Source organism: Cryptomeria japonica, chromosome 1 (assembly GCF_030272615.1).
Source record: "Cryptomeria japonica chromosome 1, Sugi_1.0, whole genome shotgun sequence".
Taxonomy (NCBI): domain Eukaryota; kingdom Viridiplantae; phylum Streptophyta; class Pinopsida; order Cupressales; family Cupressaceae; genus Cryptomeria; species Cryptomeria japonica.
In genome coordinates, this window is record NC_081405.1 from 328373107 (window position 1) to 328391673 (window position 18567).

Genomic DNA, 18567 nt, shown 5'->3' on the forward strand with positions numbered 1-18567 from the left:
GGCCCATGGAGGCAAACGCGAGAAGTATTATTTTGAACAATCTTGTATCTCTAAAGTTCACCTAAACATTGATAACAAAATATGTATTTGGAGTTGTATTCAATGGGACACATTTGAAGTTTGGATAAAACTATGTTTTATAAATACTAGGCAACAAAGAAATATTAAGGAGCAAGCAATTCAAATGAATGTCTATGTGGCATCCTCTTGGTTAAAATGGCAAAATATCTTTACTTACATCTTCCCTTTTCAATCTTTCTCCATGAGCCATTGAGCTCTACTTGTTTATTGTGATCTATTGATTCAATATACATGTTTTAAAAGAAAATTTGTGGTGGGCAAAAACTGGAAATGATTAGGGCAATGTTTGTTATTTTTTAAGTTGTCCAAATAAATCTATATATTTGGGGGACCCATGCAATTAAGAGGGATGCAAAATAATATTATCTAAAGTGTTTTATTTATTGTAGTATGTGTATTCCTTGCTTTTGAGAAGCAAGGACATGCATTCTTTGGAAGAAATAACTATTATGTAGGCCATTTTTGGAGTATATCAAGGTGGACCACAATAGTAAGTGGCAGATTCACACAAAGGGGTATTAAGATAAATTATATATTATTTTCCATACAAGGAATAAAGGTTTCAATAAACTTTTATTCCAAGGAAGTGCTTTCTCATTTGGAAGTTGTGAATGGAAAACTAAAAATATATTTTGGGAAACATAGTTAAAGGTAATTTTCTTGGTGTTGCAGAATGATATTTTCTTTGTGCTAGACAATTTATTAGAGAGGAAATCTACGGAAAAGTAAATAAAACATGAATCAAGAAATCATCTCTATTCTCAACTATCTACTCAAGCTTTTAAATGATAAATAATCCATCCAATGTGCTGAGAAATCATACATGATTTTTGATCTACTATTACATAAACTTATAGTTGTGTGATTTTGCCACATCCTCCAAATGTTGCACTTGTGAATCACTTTAAAGACAAGTGCACAACTTTATGGGTTCTAACTTATAGGTAAAGTAGTAAGAGTTTTATATGTGAAGATATGAATTTTCTCTCACATAGGTAAATTGTATCATAACTTGTTAAGTAATATGTTTTATTGAGAAACAAATCTATGGTCTAAAAGACCAAGATACCAAGTATAAATGACATATATTGGCATCCTTTTGAAGTGTTCTTATGCATAGTTTTTGTCAAAATTATGTAACAAGTCTAGTTTATTCATTCTACAAAGATCTCTAGGAACACCCTTCATTGGCTCAAGAAAAGCTAAAAAAGTCAAACCCTAATTTCTCCATCCTCGTTTAGATGTTCAAACATCTAGGTATTAAAACTAGAGTGGGATTGGACTAAGAACATAGAGGTGAGCAAGTTTTAAAAGTTTCATCACTCCAAGAGTTACAAACACTAACACACTACCTTCGTAGAGATCTACAAGAGCACCTAAATCTAATGTTCATGTCTTGCAAAGGTGTCTAGGCCAAACATTAACGTCTTTGTTTGTTCTAACAAGGTGAAAATTTTAAGATGCTATACTCTAGTCTTCTTTATAGTTCATCCATCAAATCCAATATTCAAATAGCCCAAATATGCACATTCTTCATTTTTTTCGACTTTTACTAATTCATATCCCAATTTAGATTAGTTTTGTTTAATTGAAAAAATTGTATATGTTCTCTTTCTTTATTATATATAAATAGTGCATCTCATACTATATCAAATTAAATTGGTTTATTGAAAGAAGGAACCTAGGTTAAATGTTTCTTTATACAAAATTAAATTAACCCAGGGTAACCCAAATTTAATATTTCACCTCCCAAACAAAAATGTGTATATGAAGTCCATTGGTTGTACCCACTCTTACCATCCATTCATTAGGGTCAAGGTTTTGAGAACGTGTTAATCTATCTCTAGTTCAACACATATACTTGCATAGTTGACCACTACCCTATTAGGTGAATCCTTTGAAGTGCAAATGTAATCCCACATAAAGTTTCTTGTCATCTGTTAAACATGCCCAAATCATTGTTCATGTGGACAAGCATACAGTCTAATCAATGCTATAGAGCTTTGGAGGGCATCGCTTCCATTATTATGCCGAGAGACATCTACAATGACATCAAAATGTCCGTAGACAAAAATCCATTTTTGAAACAATTTGACATGCAAATAATGGGTAAATGCATGAAATATCCCATGTTTCAGTTTTTGTGGAGGTGTTATTTTATTACCCCAAATAAAATAGAACGCTCAACACTTATTTCCAACTAGATTCACAACTTTTTGCATGCAGCAGTTTAATGGATTTGTATTCTTGGTGTTTAATGTTTTAGAAGAACATTTATTTTACAATGTTTCTCTTCTATTATAAGATATCTCTCGACATATTTTACATATATTTTCTTGATATAAGTATACTAGTTTTTAAAAAACTTATATGTCGGTACTTTAAGAAATGACCAATTGTTATAGAACCAAGGGCCACCTAGTAAGGTTTTTTCCCGATCTGCCTTGTTGGCAAATGGAATTATGATGTACTCTCTCAGCCAATGATCATTTTGTTGTTTTTTGCACATGAATGAATATTATCCTCTAATGATTCCATGTCTAACTCTGAGAGGATACTATCTTCCAATGCGTCTAAGCATACGTTTTGTAGCTTTTTCTGTTAAAGTTCTTTGATGTCTTCCTAGTTCGTACTACCTTTGAGATCAGCAATCTTCTCTTATATAAGCTTGCTTATTTTCCCTACTTGTATCAGCCGGTCACCTCTTTCCCATTGTGTTTTTCATTGCAAGTAATTTTCCTTTTTCCTATCAATGCATTAAATCCTTGGTCTCTCTTTCATCTTGACATGAATCATTATGATTGGAAATTTCTCACATGAATATTAACTTTATGCCATTTATCTTACACATAAGATGTGGGACAAACAATTCTCAGAGTGTGTTAACAAAAAAACAATACTTACCGTTGACACAAGGCCTCTTTAGCATTTACCCTATGCTTGCTTAAAACTTGTTCAATGTCTTCAGACATTATTTGGAAGCATAAATATATAAATTAGTGTACAAGACATGACAATCTTTTAAGCACTTAAACCCCCATATACATTTAATGGAAGGTTGACATAAAATTATATTTCTAAAATTTTACAAAGTAGTTACTGAAAATATAATGCAAGTGAATTTCCAAAGCTTAAGCCATATTAAACCCCCATATACATTTATACTTCACCAGTAATTACCCATGTTTTTGGAGTTCTTGTTCAGCCTGTCTTTCGCTCTTCAAAATCTAGTAAAGAATCAAAACTGTCACTCTTTTGACATGTCGACTTCTCAAGCTTGACTATTCTTTCTGTCGAGTCTGCAATACGTATTCAAAGCCAAGTTAGTATGGACCACTACAAATACAAGAAAGTGGGTTTTCTCAATAACGAACATGAGAGTGCATTTGATTACAATTTGTCAATTTGTATTCAGGGTTGATGCATGGATATTTTTAAACAACCATCTTTGATTTTATAATGATATATCGTTGCCATAATTTGTCAACATAGATACCTGTATGCCATATGCTCCAATAAGATCAAAATGGTTTATCCAGCATATGCCTACTAAAATTTGCTCGTGAGTCCTCTTGTAACTAACTACTTCGCTGGCACCTCATGTCCAAGCTTACTGTAACGACTTCTGGTAATCGGTCTGTGCTATTAAATCTACATTATATGCAATTTGATTTTCAATCATTTTCGTTTCAAAAATTTCGGGTACACTTTACTTTTTCACTTGGAAGCCTTGATACTTGAAAGAAGCATATGGTTATGGAGCTAATTGGCAACCTTAAAGTACGCATAAGAAAAAAATTATAACACAGACGACAAAGAAATAGTCATCAACAAGAAGGTAGGAAACCTCAGTACAATAATTTTGCCTCAAATCAAGTCAAAAAATACAAAATGAAACAGATCAATTAGTAACACACAAGAATTCTGAGAACAGCACTACTGTAAATAGAGTTATTTTAATAAGTTGAGCTGGAAAAGGACATGCCAAAAAAAGGAATTATGAATCCAAGAAAAGAGTTAAAATTCCTTAAAATCTAGAAGTCAGTCATCAAACGGCTAATGCAAACATCAAAAATAGGTGGGTCAAACATGATCATGAGAAATTTGGAAACCTTTTTTTTGATAAAAGAAAAATATACGGTATCAATTATAAAGAAGGAACTACAACAGCCAGCTTATATGAAACAAACCCACAATCTGAAATGAATCAGTTACAATAACTTATAAATACTTTGAGGAGAACAAATTTGTCTTCAAACTATTAATTACCAAAAGAAAAGACAGACTAAAGATAAATTATAAAATCTTGTTTTCTGATTATGTCAGTCCCCTGCACAGAGTTATTACATTTCCATATGTATATGTGGAAACTAGGCATGTTCCCGCAATCCAAATGACAATAGGACTACATAGAGAAATTTTACAAAAGATTTCGATGCATTGTCTACCTTGTTAGGAAGTTGCAACGCTAGTCACATTATACTTACATGGCACTGGCACAGCAGACCCAAAATCTATATGGAATTCAATTACACAGGTTTAGAATGAGGAAAATATTGAAAATTAAAAGATGCTAAGATACTCATAAAAACATGGAAAAAATAACTGAAAATGTCATTTCACGCCAAATAGACTGTGTAGAAAGAGAAACAAAGTCCAAAGTTCAATTATAAAACATAAATAAAGATTCAATGTTGTCAATTGCTTTAGAATTTTCAATTTAAGTCTCATTTTTTCAGTCTTAAGAGTACATGTAATAGACTCATTACTCATATGTTAACTGTCATTTACAAAACAAAATTGAAGAATCCAAAATTCAAATTTTTAAATAGCCAGAAAAATTGGATATTTCTGCAAATCTTCATAAAGAGACAAGGTGCAAGAAACTTCTTTTCAAATCCCTAAACTTTTCTGTTGTAGAAACTTGGGCAAAACTTCAATTTTTGAGCTTAAAACATAAGGCAATATCAAGATGAATCTGTTATAACCAGACTAATCATTGAAGGTACACGATCACATAAAGCAATTGCTAACATCTCCAATGCAGCCTTGAAACAACTAAAAAGATTTTGTTTCCAGCATTACATATAATTAGACATTGAAAGTAAACATTAAGAAAACTACAGTAAGCAGAGGTATATCAGCAATGAAGATACAAAAGCCACACCCTTCCAATAGCAGTCCCTACTAGCATGGGCACCCAATTACAGACACTCAAACAAAGTCAGATTTAGTCCGCCCCTATTAAAAATCTTCAATAAATCAGTTCAAAGATCAAAACACCATCAATAGGCAATTTACACTTTGTTGGCCCCCATTATGGATTCATGGAAACAACTGAGGATATCTATTGTTTTTGATGGATGGAAGGATTTGAAAAATCAATTAATAACAAATGTGATTGCAATGTGCCCTAAAGGGGCGATATTTTTGAAAGTCATGGATTGTAAGAGGCAAGTAAGGGATGACAAATTTATTTCCAACATCCATATATAGTGCATTCTCAAAATGTTGTCCACACCATAATAGACAATACAAAGAATTGCAAAGCAGCTAGTATGTTTTTTTTTTTTTTTAAACTATGCCTGGTAAACTTTTTAACGTGACCGGTGACGCTGGCACGACATGCCCTCTGGCTCCACGTGAATGCTTTTGACCTGGAGCTATGAACCAGTCAGGCCACAAACGGGGGACCTCATCCCCACACTTCACTTGTTCAAATCCGCGAGCACAACGACCCAGCGAAGGCACAAGGCCTTGCGAGCACAGTGGCCCAGCAGGGATTTGAACTTTGGTGGCCGCTTCACCAACGAAGTGTTTTAACCGTGACACTACATGTCCGAAGACAAAGCAGCTAGTATCTTGGTTGAAACAGAACTTTCACATATATTTTGGACACCTTATTCTATCCACTCATGATACAAAAGTTGGGGAGGAAAACAAATTAAATCAAAGAATTCTATGTCGGTGCTGAAGAGATCTAAATGTTCATTATAGACCACCACATGTCACAACCCAATTTTTCATCATTCTCATAATTGAAGCTGCCAAAGGTAATTGGAACACTACAATTTTTGAATTTTATGTTTCACTCTAGCAATTATTAATTTGTAGACACCTAAATAATGTTGCCTTCACCTTCATCACTTAGTTATTCAGGCATCACCCAATCATCAATTCATCACATTATCACCAATCATCATCTAATTTACTCAATCATCTCCTAGGACCTTATCACTCGTTCACCACACAGTACAACCATGTCATCGTCTTATCACTTAGGACTCTTAAATAAGTCCTATATTAGTTAAATTTGGCTAATATTATTCATCCATTTAATAAATAATTATGTATTTCAATTGTTCTTTTATTTATCTATTATTCATCCATATTTATCTATATTTATCCATTTAATTAATTATTTCTCCACACATTATCCATTAATAAACTAATTTAATATTAATTTCCACCTCATGTGCACCTGTAATTCAATTAATTAATTATTAAATTGATTAATTTCACCTCACATAGCTCACTACCTGATCCAATTAATTCACTCAGACTTACTTCAAGTCCGACTCATCAATCAAATCCACTTCACTCATTCATGCAATCAGCCAACTATTGCATGTAGTAGTCAGCTTCCTCCTGATTCTCTCATGCACTTAGTTAACTCCTCCATGCAAGCATTTGACTAATCAGTCAAATTTGTTAACTTCTCAATCACATTGAATTGAGAAATTATAATTAATTTAAATAAAAACTAAAATAATGTGCAAATATTCTATGTATGCCACATCACCTCATTGGTCCCCCATATGAAGGACTAGATCTGAAGTTCCAGATTGAATCCTATCCCTTTATCAGATTCTTCTTCCAATGCTATAAATCAAACCCATCTCTTATCATTGATCAAACATTCAATTTTACATGAAAATTCTGTCAAATTTGTCATCCAAGGAATGTTAGCATTATGCTAGTGAATTGAGCAAGCACATCACAACAAGAAAAGGTTCACATATGCTCAATCTAAGGTTTGCAGGTGAAATTTTGAGTGCTGAATTGGTTGGATTTAATTGCTATTTCATTTATTTTGTTTTGCATGCATGCTGTTGTGCATATTGCACACACACCCCTTTGCTTCACAGGGGACCCCCATTTTTGTGTGGTCTAGAAAGAGGGAGGGTCGTTGAGAGGTTCAGGCTTTCAAAGCCACCAAAATCCCAAGCTTCAGGAGTTAAGTTCACGCATATCATTTCATTTAGCCGAAGATGGCCAAGACATTAAACTCGCCAAAAGTGTTCAAAGGCCGAAAATGATAAAATGAGATAAAACTTGCAAAATCACCTTGTAGGCCGAAATTGGCTAATAGAGCAAAATCTCGCAAATGGTCTGTTTAGGCCGAAATTAGAAAATCTTGCAAAATCGGCTAGCAGGCCGAAAAAGGTCAAAAACGACTTAAGTTTGTAAAATCGGCTTTCAGGCTGAAATTGACAAAGCAAACAAGTTCGCAAAATAGATAGTCAAAGGCCGAAATAAGGATTTTGGGCTTTCAAAACCAGTAAAATGCCGAGTTTTCCCAAAGCAATCTCCTAATAGCCCCAACTTTGCAAAAGGGAAGAAAAGCCTAATCTTGCCATTTAGCCCAGAGGGCCAAGTTAGTTTTAGCACGACAAAGACCCAAGTTTGCCCAAGTCGTGAATAAGGGGCCGAAGTTTCACAAAAATTGTGAGTTTGGTAGAAGGTAAAAGAGTAGACTTTGTGAAAGCATCTAAATCGCACCAAGTTTGCAAAATGTTCCTGAAGCCGAGTTCACAAAATTTGTCCACAAGCCGAGTTTTTTTTCGAAGGCTAAGTTTGCATTTAAAGCCGAGCATGGAGCCCAAGTTTTCCAAATTGTTTAAGGGCCCGGGTTTGGGCATAAAGGCAAACCCTGCAACTTTGTAATGAAGGCAAAGTTTGCATCTTGCCTCACATAGACGAGTTTGTCAAAACGCTTCCAAAGGGCCGAGTTTTGCACAATCGGGTGGAGGGCTGATTTTTGAGAGCAAAATAGAGAACTAAAGTTACAAAGTCCTCCAAGGCCCGAAGTTTCCAAGTCGTCTTAAGGGCCGAGTTTGGGCGTGTGGATCAAGTTTTTCTTTGAGGCCGTGCTTTTGCAGGGACAGAGAGGGCGTTTCTTTTGTTTTTTTAAATTAATCTTGCAAAATATTCCAAAGGGCATTTTAAAATAGCCTTGCATTTTCATCCAAATGGTCGACTTAGCAAAAAATGTAAAAAGGCCGAACATTTAAAGGATCTTCATTTCGGTCCCAATGGCCGAGTTTGTAGAGAGGGCGACAAAGGGTCCGAGTTTAAAAGCAAAATGTGAAGTGCAATTTTTCAAAAGAGTTTAATTTGTCGAGTTTAGTTAAAATCGTACGTAAGCAAAACTCGACACTTCTTCAATCAAATCATTTAATCCAAAGAGCCGAGTTTTCTTCAGCAAAGGGCATTTTAAAAGTCGCTAAAGTGTCTTTCGACACTTATTTATTTAATTTTTTCAAAATGATTATTAAAAGTGGAATTTATTGTTTGCAGATCAACGACATTGAGAAGAGCTAGAATGTCAACTTGAAGTGCAAATTGGAGACACAATCGCGATCAACGTCGGCTAGCAAAGATGCAAGAGTGCATTGCAGAGGATAAAAATCAAGCACGAGGAAGCGCGCCATCAATGAACCAACAAGACTAAAAATGAAAGAACACTCAGAATGCTACAAGTCAGTGCATTCTCAGAAATACACAGCTGGAATTAACTCTAGAAATTCTGTTTAAAGAATTGAAATTGTTTAATGCAAAGCTACCTATGGGTCCCATTCAAGATATTTTGAAACAAAGTGGGAAACAGGTCAGTTGTGGATAAGTTCTGTCTAACTGCCAAATTAACTAAATTAAAGCCAAATAGTGGTTAGGTAGTGGAGATAGTGGTTGGGTGGATAACTAAGAATTGAGTAGGCATGGGTTAAAGCTGTCAGCTTCTAGAAGGTAGACCAAGGCCCTTGGATGCAGTCAATCTTGGCCACCGGTTCAATTTGTAAAATCTATAAAAGGCAGGATGTCTCTCATTGTAAAGGGAGATGTTTTAGGTAGTTAGACTGTTAGATTCTGGTTAGAGTCTTTGTAGGCAGTTAGAATAGGTTAGAGTTTTGTAGAAGGTTAAATTTTAGTAGTAGCATAGAGATGCTGCAGAAATTGTTCTAATAAGTAGCTAGAATCAATATATATAATCAATATATATATATATATATTTTTTTTTAAAATGCCTGGTAAACTTTTTAAGGTGATCGGTGATGCTGACACGACATGCCCTCCGGCTCCACGTGAACGCTTTTGACCTGGAGCTATGAACCGGTGAGGCCACAAACGGGGGACCTCATCCCCACACTTCACTTGTTAAAATCCACGAGCACAATGGCCCAGCAGGGATTTGAACCTTGGTGGCCGCTTCACCAACGAAGTGTTTAAACTGCGACACTACATGTCCGAAGACAACTAGAATCAATATAATGGACATTGATTTGGTGTTTATCATCTTGGTTTTAGTCTGTTTGCATGGTTTCCTTCAGCTAATTAATTTTAGAGTTCAATGATTTTAATGACAAAATGTGGGGGGGTATTTGATGCATTTCTAGTTCATACCATTGGCGGTCTGTTGATTGTAGGCCACCGTGCATGGTTAATCTGAACCTTACTGTGCTTAGTTCAACTGCAGGTGTTCGTCTTAGGCTGTGCTAGAATTGGGTGCCTAAATGAACGTCGCCAATCTGAAAACTCTTCATCCCTTGGAGATTGCACTGTTCTTGTCTAGTTGTGAGGGTGTCTTTGGCAAAAACAAGAATCTGTTTATGGAAATCTGTCTATCCGCTACACTAGTCATTCTTATCGTTGTCTTTAGGTCCCCTAAACCTTCCCTTTTGATTTTATTCCTCAATCTAAGAATCACAGCAAACCAGCTTCTTGTAAACGTAAGTCCCCTTGTGCTCCCATCAAAACACATCAACCACTGAGTTATCCCGTAGTCATGACCTGACATTTGGAACCTTGAGGTTGTCCCCTTTGATCAACTAAAACAGCATTAGGGATTCCTTATACACGAGAGGATAGGATACTCAACGAGAACATTCTATTTTGCGTTGACCGGATATAGTTGTAGTGATATGACTTTAGACGTGTCAACAAAATTGGTGCTAGAAGGAGGGCCCCCCCGTCAGGTTCCTTGCAGCAAGTTGAGTCTAATAAACCTTTTAAATGTCATATTTGGGATATGCAAGATCCCTGTGAAACCAAAAAATCCAAAAAAAAATTAGAAAATCTGAAAAATACAAAAAAATTCCGAGTCAAAATGTCGGGTCGGCTGCTTCATGAAGACTGTCCGCAATCCGACATTTCCCAAATCTAGCAAAGGCTGAGTCTGCAAGTATCCGAGCTCACATCGGCAACTCACTGTAGAATTCATGGCACAACAGAGCACAAGGAATCGAACTGCTTGACATTTCTATCAATAGTCGTGTTGTCCTCATTTTTGTTTTAAAAAATGAAGGACCATTATATAAAAAAATTGTCAAAAAATGAAAAATTTATTCTACGACACGCTTCCCAAGGCAGAATTTTGCTTTGCCTTTGGACTGGCTGAATCCTCAGTCCATCCTCAAACCACGTTTCAAATTTCATCGCATTCTGAGTTCGTTTGCTATTTCTTTCCTTCAATTTCGGGTTTTTTCTCCCTGACTGCAGTTGGGAAATTTTCCTTAAATTGCAAGTTTTAGCGATTTCCTTTGTTTTAATCTTTGTAGGGAAATTTTTAGCTAATTACAAGTTCACTTAATGAAAAAAAAACTTGTAACTTACTTTTTATTTCCCCCTTGATGCTTTTTGGCGTTTTAATTCAAAATAGGATTTTTTCTGGATAAGTTACAAGTTAATTTTAAATTGCATATTTAAAAAGACACTTGTAATTCTTTTATAAAATCCCTATTTTAGTGTTTTTGCTTGTAATGGGGATTTTATTCCTCTATTACATGTGTTGAGTTATTAAAACTTGTTGAAGGGATTTTATTTTCCCTTTACAAGTTATTATAACTTGTATATCTCTCTCAAAAACCCAATTTGCTCCATAAAGAGGAAAAGTGACATTTTAAACTTGCTATTGAGTCTCAAAAACTCAATTTTGTCTTGTTGAAAGAAAAGTGAAATTTTAAACTTGTAATGTGAGAATAGAAACCCGATTTTCACTACATTATGCAAAATCGAACTTGTCATTCACTCCCAAAAACCCGACCAGCTAAGGAAGGCAATTTTGTTGGAGATTTGAAGCAATTTTTGTGGAGATTTTTTGGGAGGTAGAAGGCGTTTTGGATTCATCCCTATTTTTATGCATTAGCAAACACATATCACACCACTTGGAGGTTATGATTGGTGGTTTTTTTTGGTATAGAACAAAAAACACGTTTTTGGTGAATACCACGATTTTCTCTTTCAAGATGCCACGAACCTTCCATCTCCCAAGCCGTTTTTGCTTGTTATGCTTAGGTGTTGGGGTTTGATGGAGATTTGACCGATTCTTGTGCCTTTTTCCTTGCATCTTGCACCACATTTTGCTGCTAAAGGCGTTTTTGGCAAAAACGTGGCTAGGCTTTTGGAATGCAGTTTATTATCTATTTAAGAGTTTTCCTCTCTTCTTTCAAAGATTGATCATCTTTTGAAAAAGCATTTTGGATTGAAGCAAGGTATGTTTTCTTTTCTTCTTGTTTCATTTTCTTGTTTTCATGTTTTCTTGTTTTTCCATTCTAGTTGTAAATTTGTGTATGTGTTTATTTAGCACCAAAAATCGGTTTTGTGAGAGATTTTCCCCTTTGCAAAGCAATTTGTGAATTGCATTGTTCTTCCCCATTTTCCCTCTTTACTTGTATTCGGGATTTTAAATCCTGATTACAAGTTGGATGAAAATAATTGATCTTCCCTTATGGTTATAAGAATTTAACCATCTTTTGTTGAAATTCCAAGTTGCAAAGATGAAAAATAGCCATCCTTCCAAAATCGGGTTTTTAGAACCGGATTGCATTTCCAAAGTTCTTCCCATTTTCTTGAAAGTGCATTCCCAAAACCTTCCTATTTTTATCCATCCATATTGCCTATATCCGTTCTTTCCGTTCACGTCATTTCCCACAAGTCTAAATCTCATTTTTCACTCATTCCTTCAATTTCCGTTTTACAAGTATACTTGCATGCAGGTTTTAAAAGTCCGATTGCATGTTCATTCTTCCCAACTTGTATACTTGTAAAACTTTCCCCAAGATCCGAAATTGGTCAAAGTCAAATTTCCACCATTCCCACTTATTTCCCATCTTTCTCTCACAAATTCGTGAAGTGCAAGGGTTGGAGTTCTTTTCATTTGAAGAAAGAAAAATGTTAGTTGCAACTGATTATGATGTTGCCTTAACACTTTTAAGTCTTCATCACAGTATACCAGGTTACCCTTCAATGTTAGATTTACCATCCTCTCCTATTCCGAAGAAGATGAAATATAAATATGACAAGTACCAGAATGAAGTTTCACCTTCGCAAGTTTCCTCTCCTTTGGATCACATAAAAGACACCGAGATAGGGCATGTGGACATGTCAGAATTCGTCAAGAGAGTGGAGGATCCGCAGGATAGTAATATGCAGCGGCTGTTGGACAGCCATATCCATCACGCATCCTCTTTTCCAGTGGCTGCCCTAGAACCTGAATTTGTTCTCGCTTGTGCCCATCGCTTTGACAAGGAAACGAAAACCATTAAAAATGATGATGGTGAGGCAATAATCCGCCTTGATGCAGATACAATTGAGAAAGTTTTCAGAATACCACCAACACCTGTTTATATGGAAATTTCAAAGGATAGTGCAACCGAGTACTATGTCAAGGGGGAAAAGGACTGCAAACTTCATATTAACAGGTGGATTCATGAGCCACGAGCCGCCTTCTCAAGGTGGGCTAAGTTGTACCGTTGTGACTTTAAGTGGGAAATTTGAGACATCATAACTCTCCTCAGCAGGATGATGGGTCTTGAACACTCTAATGTTTTTGAACCCTGGATGTATCAGTTTATCATGTTCATAAGGCAATCCCATCATATATCATGGAGAGAGATTAACAGTGATGCTTTGTGCAAGAAACTTGCAGTAGTCCCTACCACCATGACTTTCTACACGAATTCATACCATATTTAGTGTATTTGGCAGCGTCACTCAGACATTTCCTTGGTCTTTCTACCAAGGGTGACCGCTCTCTTATACCTGTGTGGGAATATTATGATCAACTGCCTTTGAGAACCAGTAGATTACATTTCTAAAGAGTTCAAGATGCATTCTTTGGTTACTTCATGTGTCAGTTTGACAAGACTCTAAAGAACAGGAGGGTGTCTGATGAAGCATGGGAAAGAGTCAATGAGTATGGGTGTTTGTTTCTTCAATTCCTAACTTTCACTTATGTGAGGGTCGGATGCTACAGTGGGCAACCATACATGCTCCCTAGATACCCGACTGATAAGATCATTCTTATGGAGTTGGGAAGACAGATCATGGCTGTGCACGCTCATCACGCTCATCAATCTATTAGACCTAAGGTCGGAATGGGGATTTCTACAACAAACCCATTGAAAATTGGCCGGTATTCTCTTGTCACATCCGTCAAAGCCAAAGCTATGGAGACTGAGATGTAAGAGATTAAACTCAAAAGGTTTAAGTCCAAGGCAGATTTTGATTACCGGGGTATGAAGGAAAAGATCAAAAAGTCCTTTGTGCACGTGCATTGTATTGAAGATATCTGGGTAGATCTCCATACATAAATGAAGGTTCTCAAGATGGACTACTGCAGGCTTACCGTTGAGCAGGTTATTGGTCTGAACTTGGTGGATATGCCGCAAGGAATGATCAATGATGTGCTTGATCCAGAGTACATCTCACAAAGGGTTGAGGAAGCCCCACTTACTTTAATCCAATGGTCGCATAAAGAATGCACGTCCATTCTTGAAATATTTCAGCCTATCTTGGCTAACACCAACACTTGGCTCAAAGGTAATGGTGTTAGACTCATCAAGATCAATGTTGGGAAAGAAGATGACTCTACAGGGCCTCTTAGACATAAGTTTGAGATTCAGATTGACAACAAGGAAGGTACATAAGCTTCAGGTACCAGGATCAAATTGCGGGTTTGTCGGGCAATAGTGCTTCCTCCTGAGGAGGCGACAGTTTGTGGAAAGGAAAAGTCCCGGTTTCATGTTCATGTGATCGATCCTGATAATCTAGAAGGACAGCAATCAGATGATGCTCCTAAGTCTTTAGCTTCGGACTCACCTCATGAGATTCCTTCCTCAGTTTCCATGGAGATGCCTCTTTCTCCTCCTGACATGATAGTGGAAGAGTCTCCTCAGAATGTCGTTCCTATTTCAGCAGTTGAGCCGCCTCCTGATCATCAACAAGAGAGTTTGCTAGAAATTCTTGAGGATACTTCTGCATGTATCCATTTGTCAGAGATTGATACCTCTACTTCTGGCTTTGAAGAATTTATGAGGCAATCTTCATGCCCATTGGTTACTGAGAAAACCATGGTTGCCATTCAAACAGATACTCTTCCCAAAGTGACCACGGCTGTTCAAATAGAAACTGCTTCTCCTTCGCCTTCAGCAACTACTAGAAGAGAACTAGTCGTTTTACCTCCAAGGCATAGTTCTTTTACCCCAAAGAGGAAGAAGCAAGAAATCTCTCCTGATGTCTTTGACTATCAGCAACTCAAACAGTCTAGGCCCAAGGTTGCTAAAAAGGCCAAGATAATCTCAAGAGTAACTGTTGATAGCAATAAGATGAAAGTGGCAGAAATTGTTGAGCCCCTTGCGGATAAGCCACGTGAGGAAATGCAAGCTACCGATTACAGGGTTACAAGGATAGAATTGGGCAAACAAATGCATGAAGTGGTCAAACATGATGCCCAACAATCCGTAGCCTCAATAGTGCAGCGGTATGATGAACTTCTAGCAAAGAAAGACAAGCTAGAAGAGGAGAAACGACAACTTGTTGCAGTTGTTCATAAAATTACAAAACTTGTTGGTGAAGGGAGTAATCCTACAAATTCTTCCAGTTCCCAAGAATCAATTCAAGGAGTTGAAAGAGTTGCTCAAAAAGTACAAGCATTGGATTCTTGGGTGGATCAACTTCATGATCTGTGTGCACAAGTGCTGAAAGACATTTTCCAAATGATATCTAAGTTGGAGACCATTGAAGAAAAATTGAATCACACCTCCGAGACTTTCAAACAGAATTTGGAAAGGGTTGAAGGTAGTTTGACAATTTGGCACACAATGCCCCAACAACAGTTGAGTGTTCTTCAGGAGCATGCCATTATTCCTTCCAAGGTCATGTACTTGGAATTTGAAGAACTTCTAGAGAATAAAGCCCTTTCTCTCAAATCCCTCATTGAGAAGATTGATGATGCAATGAGATTGCGGGTTGAAGTATTCCAAGGTATTGTTTCCCATTGTGAGAAGGCCTCTTGCAACATAATGAATCAGAATGGAGAATTGATACCAAAAGAAGAAGTGCTCGCAGATCTACAGATGAGGATTCATAATGAATGGAGAAGCGAACAATTCTCAGCTGCTTCAATTCAGGTTTTGATGAAACATCAAATCTTTTTGCACGAAATTCAGTCCATCTTGGAGAAGAACGACTCTATGCTTCTTCGATGCCATGATACCATTGTGAAGACCATGGTTGTTGCCAAAAACACCCACGAACCGAATCCCGCTGAGCTACGAATGATCATCCAGAAGTTCGATGGATTCATGTCTTCACATGCTGCAACTTAAGTGTTTTTCAACACTTAGTTGTATTTTTCCAAATTTGAAATCTCTTAGTTGTAATTTTTCTTTTGACAAGTTGCATGTAAAAACCTTTTGTAAATTGCAAGTTAAGTCTTTACTTGCACTTTTGTAATTACATGTAAGGCAACTACAAGTTGTGTTCAGTTAGGACTGTAGTTGGAATAAGTCATAGTTAGTTATTGAATAAGTCTCAGTGGTTGAGAGAATCTCTCAAGTTAGTTATGATCCTCCCACCTTTTTCTCAAGACTCCTCTTCTATAAATACTTGAGGGGTCTATTTTATGCTTTATCTTTTGGAAAGCAAGCAAAAACTCTGCCAAATTTACAGCAAACAAGTCTTTGAGCTTTCATGTGTGAATTCAAGAATTGAAAGAAATAGAAGGAAATTGCTCAAGCTTTGAGTCTTTGTGCTACATTCTTGAATTTGTGTTCTATATTATCTTTCTTGCAAGTGTTTCTTCAAAGGACTCAATCGAAATTGATTTGCAGTCTTTGTGCTGCAAGTATTTGAGGTTAATACAAATTAGAATAAATATTCTTTCGAGAGGAGTTGTAAGTCTTTGTGCTTGCACTTATTCTTAAAAGAGTTTAGAAGCAGATTTTGTGAGAAATAGCTGTGAGTCTTTGAGCTCATACTACTTCCCACTGTTTTATGTAGTAAAGAATAAGATAATTCAGTCTTTGAGCTGTTATAATTTGATCTTGATAGCGTTAGTATAGAAAAGGGTAGATAGGACTTCATACAATCAAGACTTTGAGCTTGATATCGCTGTCTCGTTCCGAAGGAAGTGACAGAAGTCTTTGAGCTTTCAGGAAACTTCATTTCCTTTCTCTCATTTCATTTCAAAAAGTTGTTACTACTGTTATATGTTAAATTGCTATCACTTTTCTATGAAAAGAAAAGGATATTGGCTTTCTTGAAAGAAGAAGAAAGACTGCTGTCCCATCCCATTTTATTTTTAAAGTTGTAGTTAGATAGGGGGAGCCTTCCCTTAATTAGGAGAGTTTTACTCACACAATGTGGTTGAAACCACAATTTTGTATATTTCCCCAAGTGTACAAAATTTTCAACCAACAAGTCGAGTCTGCATTGCAGGGACAGATATTTTTCTGGGATATCCCCAAACCGGAAGAGTTCATGTAGCCAGATATCCCCAGTCCTCTATCCAGCATTGATGAGTTCACTCGATTTAAGAATTTGATTGAGAACCAGTTTGGTCTCAATGAAGAGTTATGCTTGGAGAGCGTGTTGTCACCTTGGTGGTGCAGAATTCATCGCACCCCACACTCAGAATTCACCTGCTCATTATGCATGGAGGCAGTTAGTCAAGTCAAAGCCCAATATGGACTGTTGGAAGAGCCAAAAAGAGTCCATCACCAGCAAAGTGTGGAGTGCCTACCTTGCTGCAGATGAATACAGAAGAACGCAAAATCGTTGCAGTGCCACACTCTCTGAGAACGACGAGATGGAGTTGCCAAGTGTTGAGCAATATGAACTAGTTGATCACACTATGGCAACCAATGATTTTGCTGTCCTAATGCAAAAGGAAGATGTGACAGAAGATGATTGTGTTGTCCCTGCACTTGATGAAGCCAAGGCTGAAGAAGATCAAGTGCACCCCGTGGATCAGCCACAAGCTGAAGAGCAATTTGCAGCAGGCCCGCCAATGGAGGATGCAGTCCGAGAACTTGTTGAAGACATTTTTGAGAATCAGGCTATCAAAGAGTCCCTGCTATTTGAGGATATGTTGAAAGAAACACGTAAGACTGCATGGTTCATGCAACTTGAGGATGCAACGACAGATGATGATTTCCACTTTCCTGAGTTCGAGTTCCAAACTGATTTTCAGCTCGTACCACCCGATGAAAAATCTGATGCTGATTTGCACAAGTCGAATGCAAGCGGGATGTTGCACCACCAGTTGTGACCTCCTGAGGCAGCTGGAGACCCCCCACCGGATGACACTCTACATGACTCAGAAACTTGCCAAGTTGTTTCTTTCCTTTCTACTGTTAAATCTAAAAAATTTCATTTTGATTTTGAATATGCCGAGAAGACAACCTATAAATGGATTAATCACAGACCTAATGAACTTTCCCGACTGATAATTTTGCCCAATGTCCCGGTTAAATCTGAGAGACCAACTGAAAATTTTCTTTTCAGAATATAAAGACAAGTCAGCCAAATTTAGGACTATTCCCGCTTCCCTGTTCCTACTGCACGTACTGAGAAATCACCCTGGGTTGTGAACACATGCATATTGTCCACATTTTGTACAGTCAATTTCTCCTTGTATATAGTTAGTTTATGTTTTTTGTTTTTTGTTTTAGAGCAGTTATTAGCTTAGATTTCCTGTTTGTCTGCTTTAGTTAGGTTGCTTTCCATAGTATAGGTGTCCTTTTGGAGGGGGTTGTCTCCTTGTCGTTTTTTGTCGGGATTAGTTTGCTTTTCCCAGAATTGGTGTATGAAGTCAGGAAGTTTTCCCCAGCTCATTTCTTGGATGCTGACTTTGGTGGGGCACCTAATTGACGGTTGCCCCCGTAGTCAGTCCATCTGGTTTAAGCCTTAGTCATCTTAAAAATTTAG

At 36.9% G+C, this 18567-nt stretch overlaps 1 protein-coding gene across 2 annotated transcripts in view; it reads right to left on the reverse strand.

The window, feature by feature from the left end:
• Positions 1–2986: 2986 nt before the first annotated feature.
• The window catches only part of LOC131073144 (uncharacterized), a 307122-nt gene continuing 291541 nt past the window's right edge, over positions 2987–18567 (reverse strand). Inside the window, exons 8-9 of one of the 2 annotated variants that reach the window (XM_058009527.2) lie at positions 4569–4595; positions 2987–3380 (exon numbers count right to left, since the gene is read on the reverse strand). In XM_058009527.2, the coding sequence (XP_057865510.2) occupies positions 3363–3380; positions 4569–4595 (45 nt within the window). In that variant the 3' untranslated portion in view covers positions 2987–3362. The remainder of the gene's footprint in view (positions 3381–4568; positions 4596–18567) is intronic. The other variant, XM_058009528.2, reaches the window with a different exon arrangement.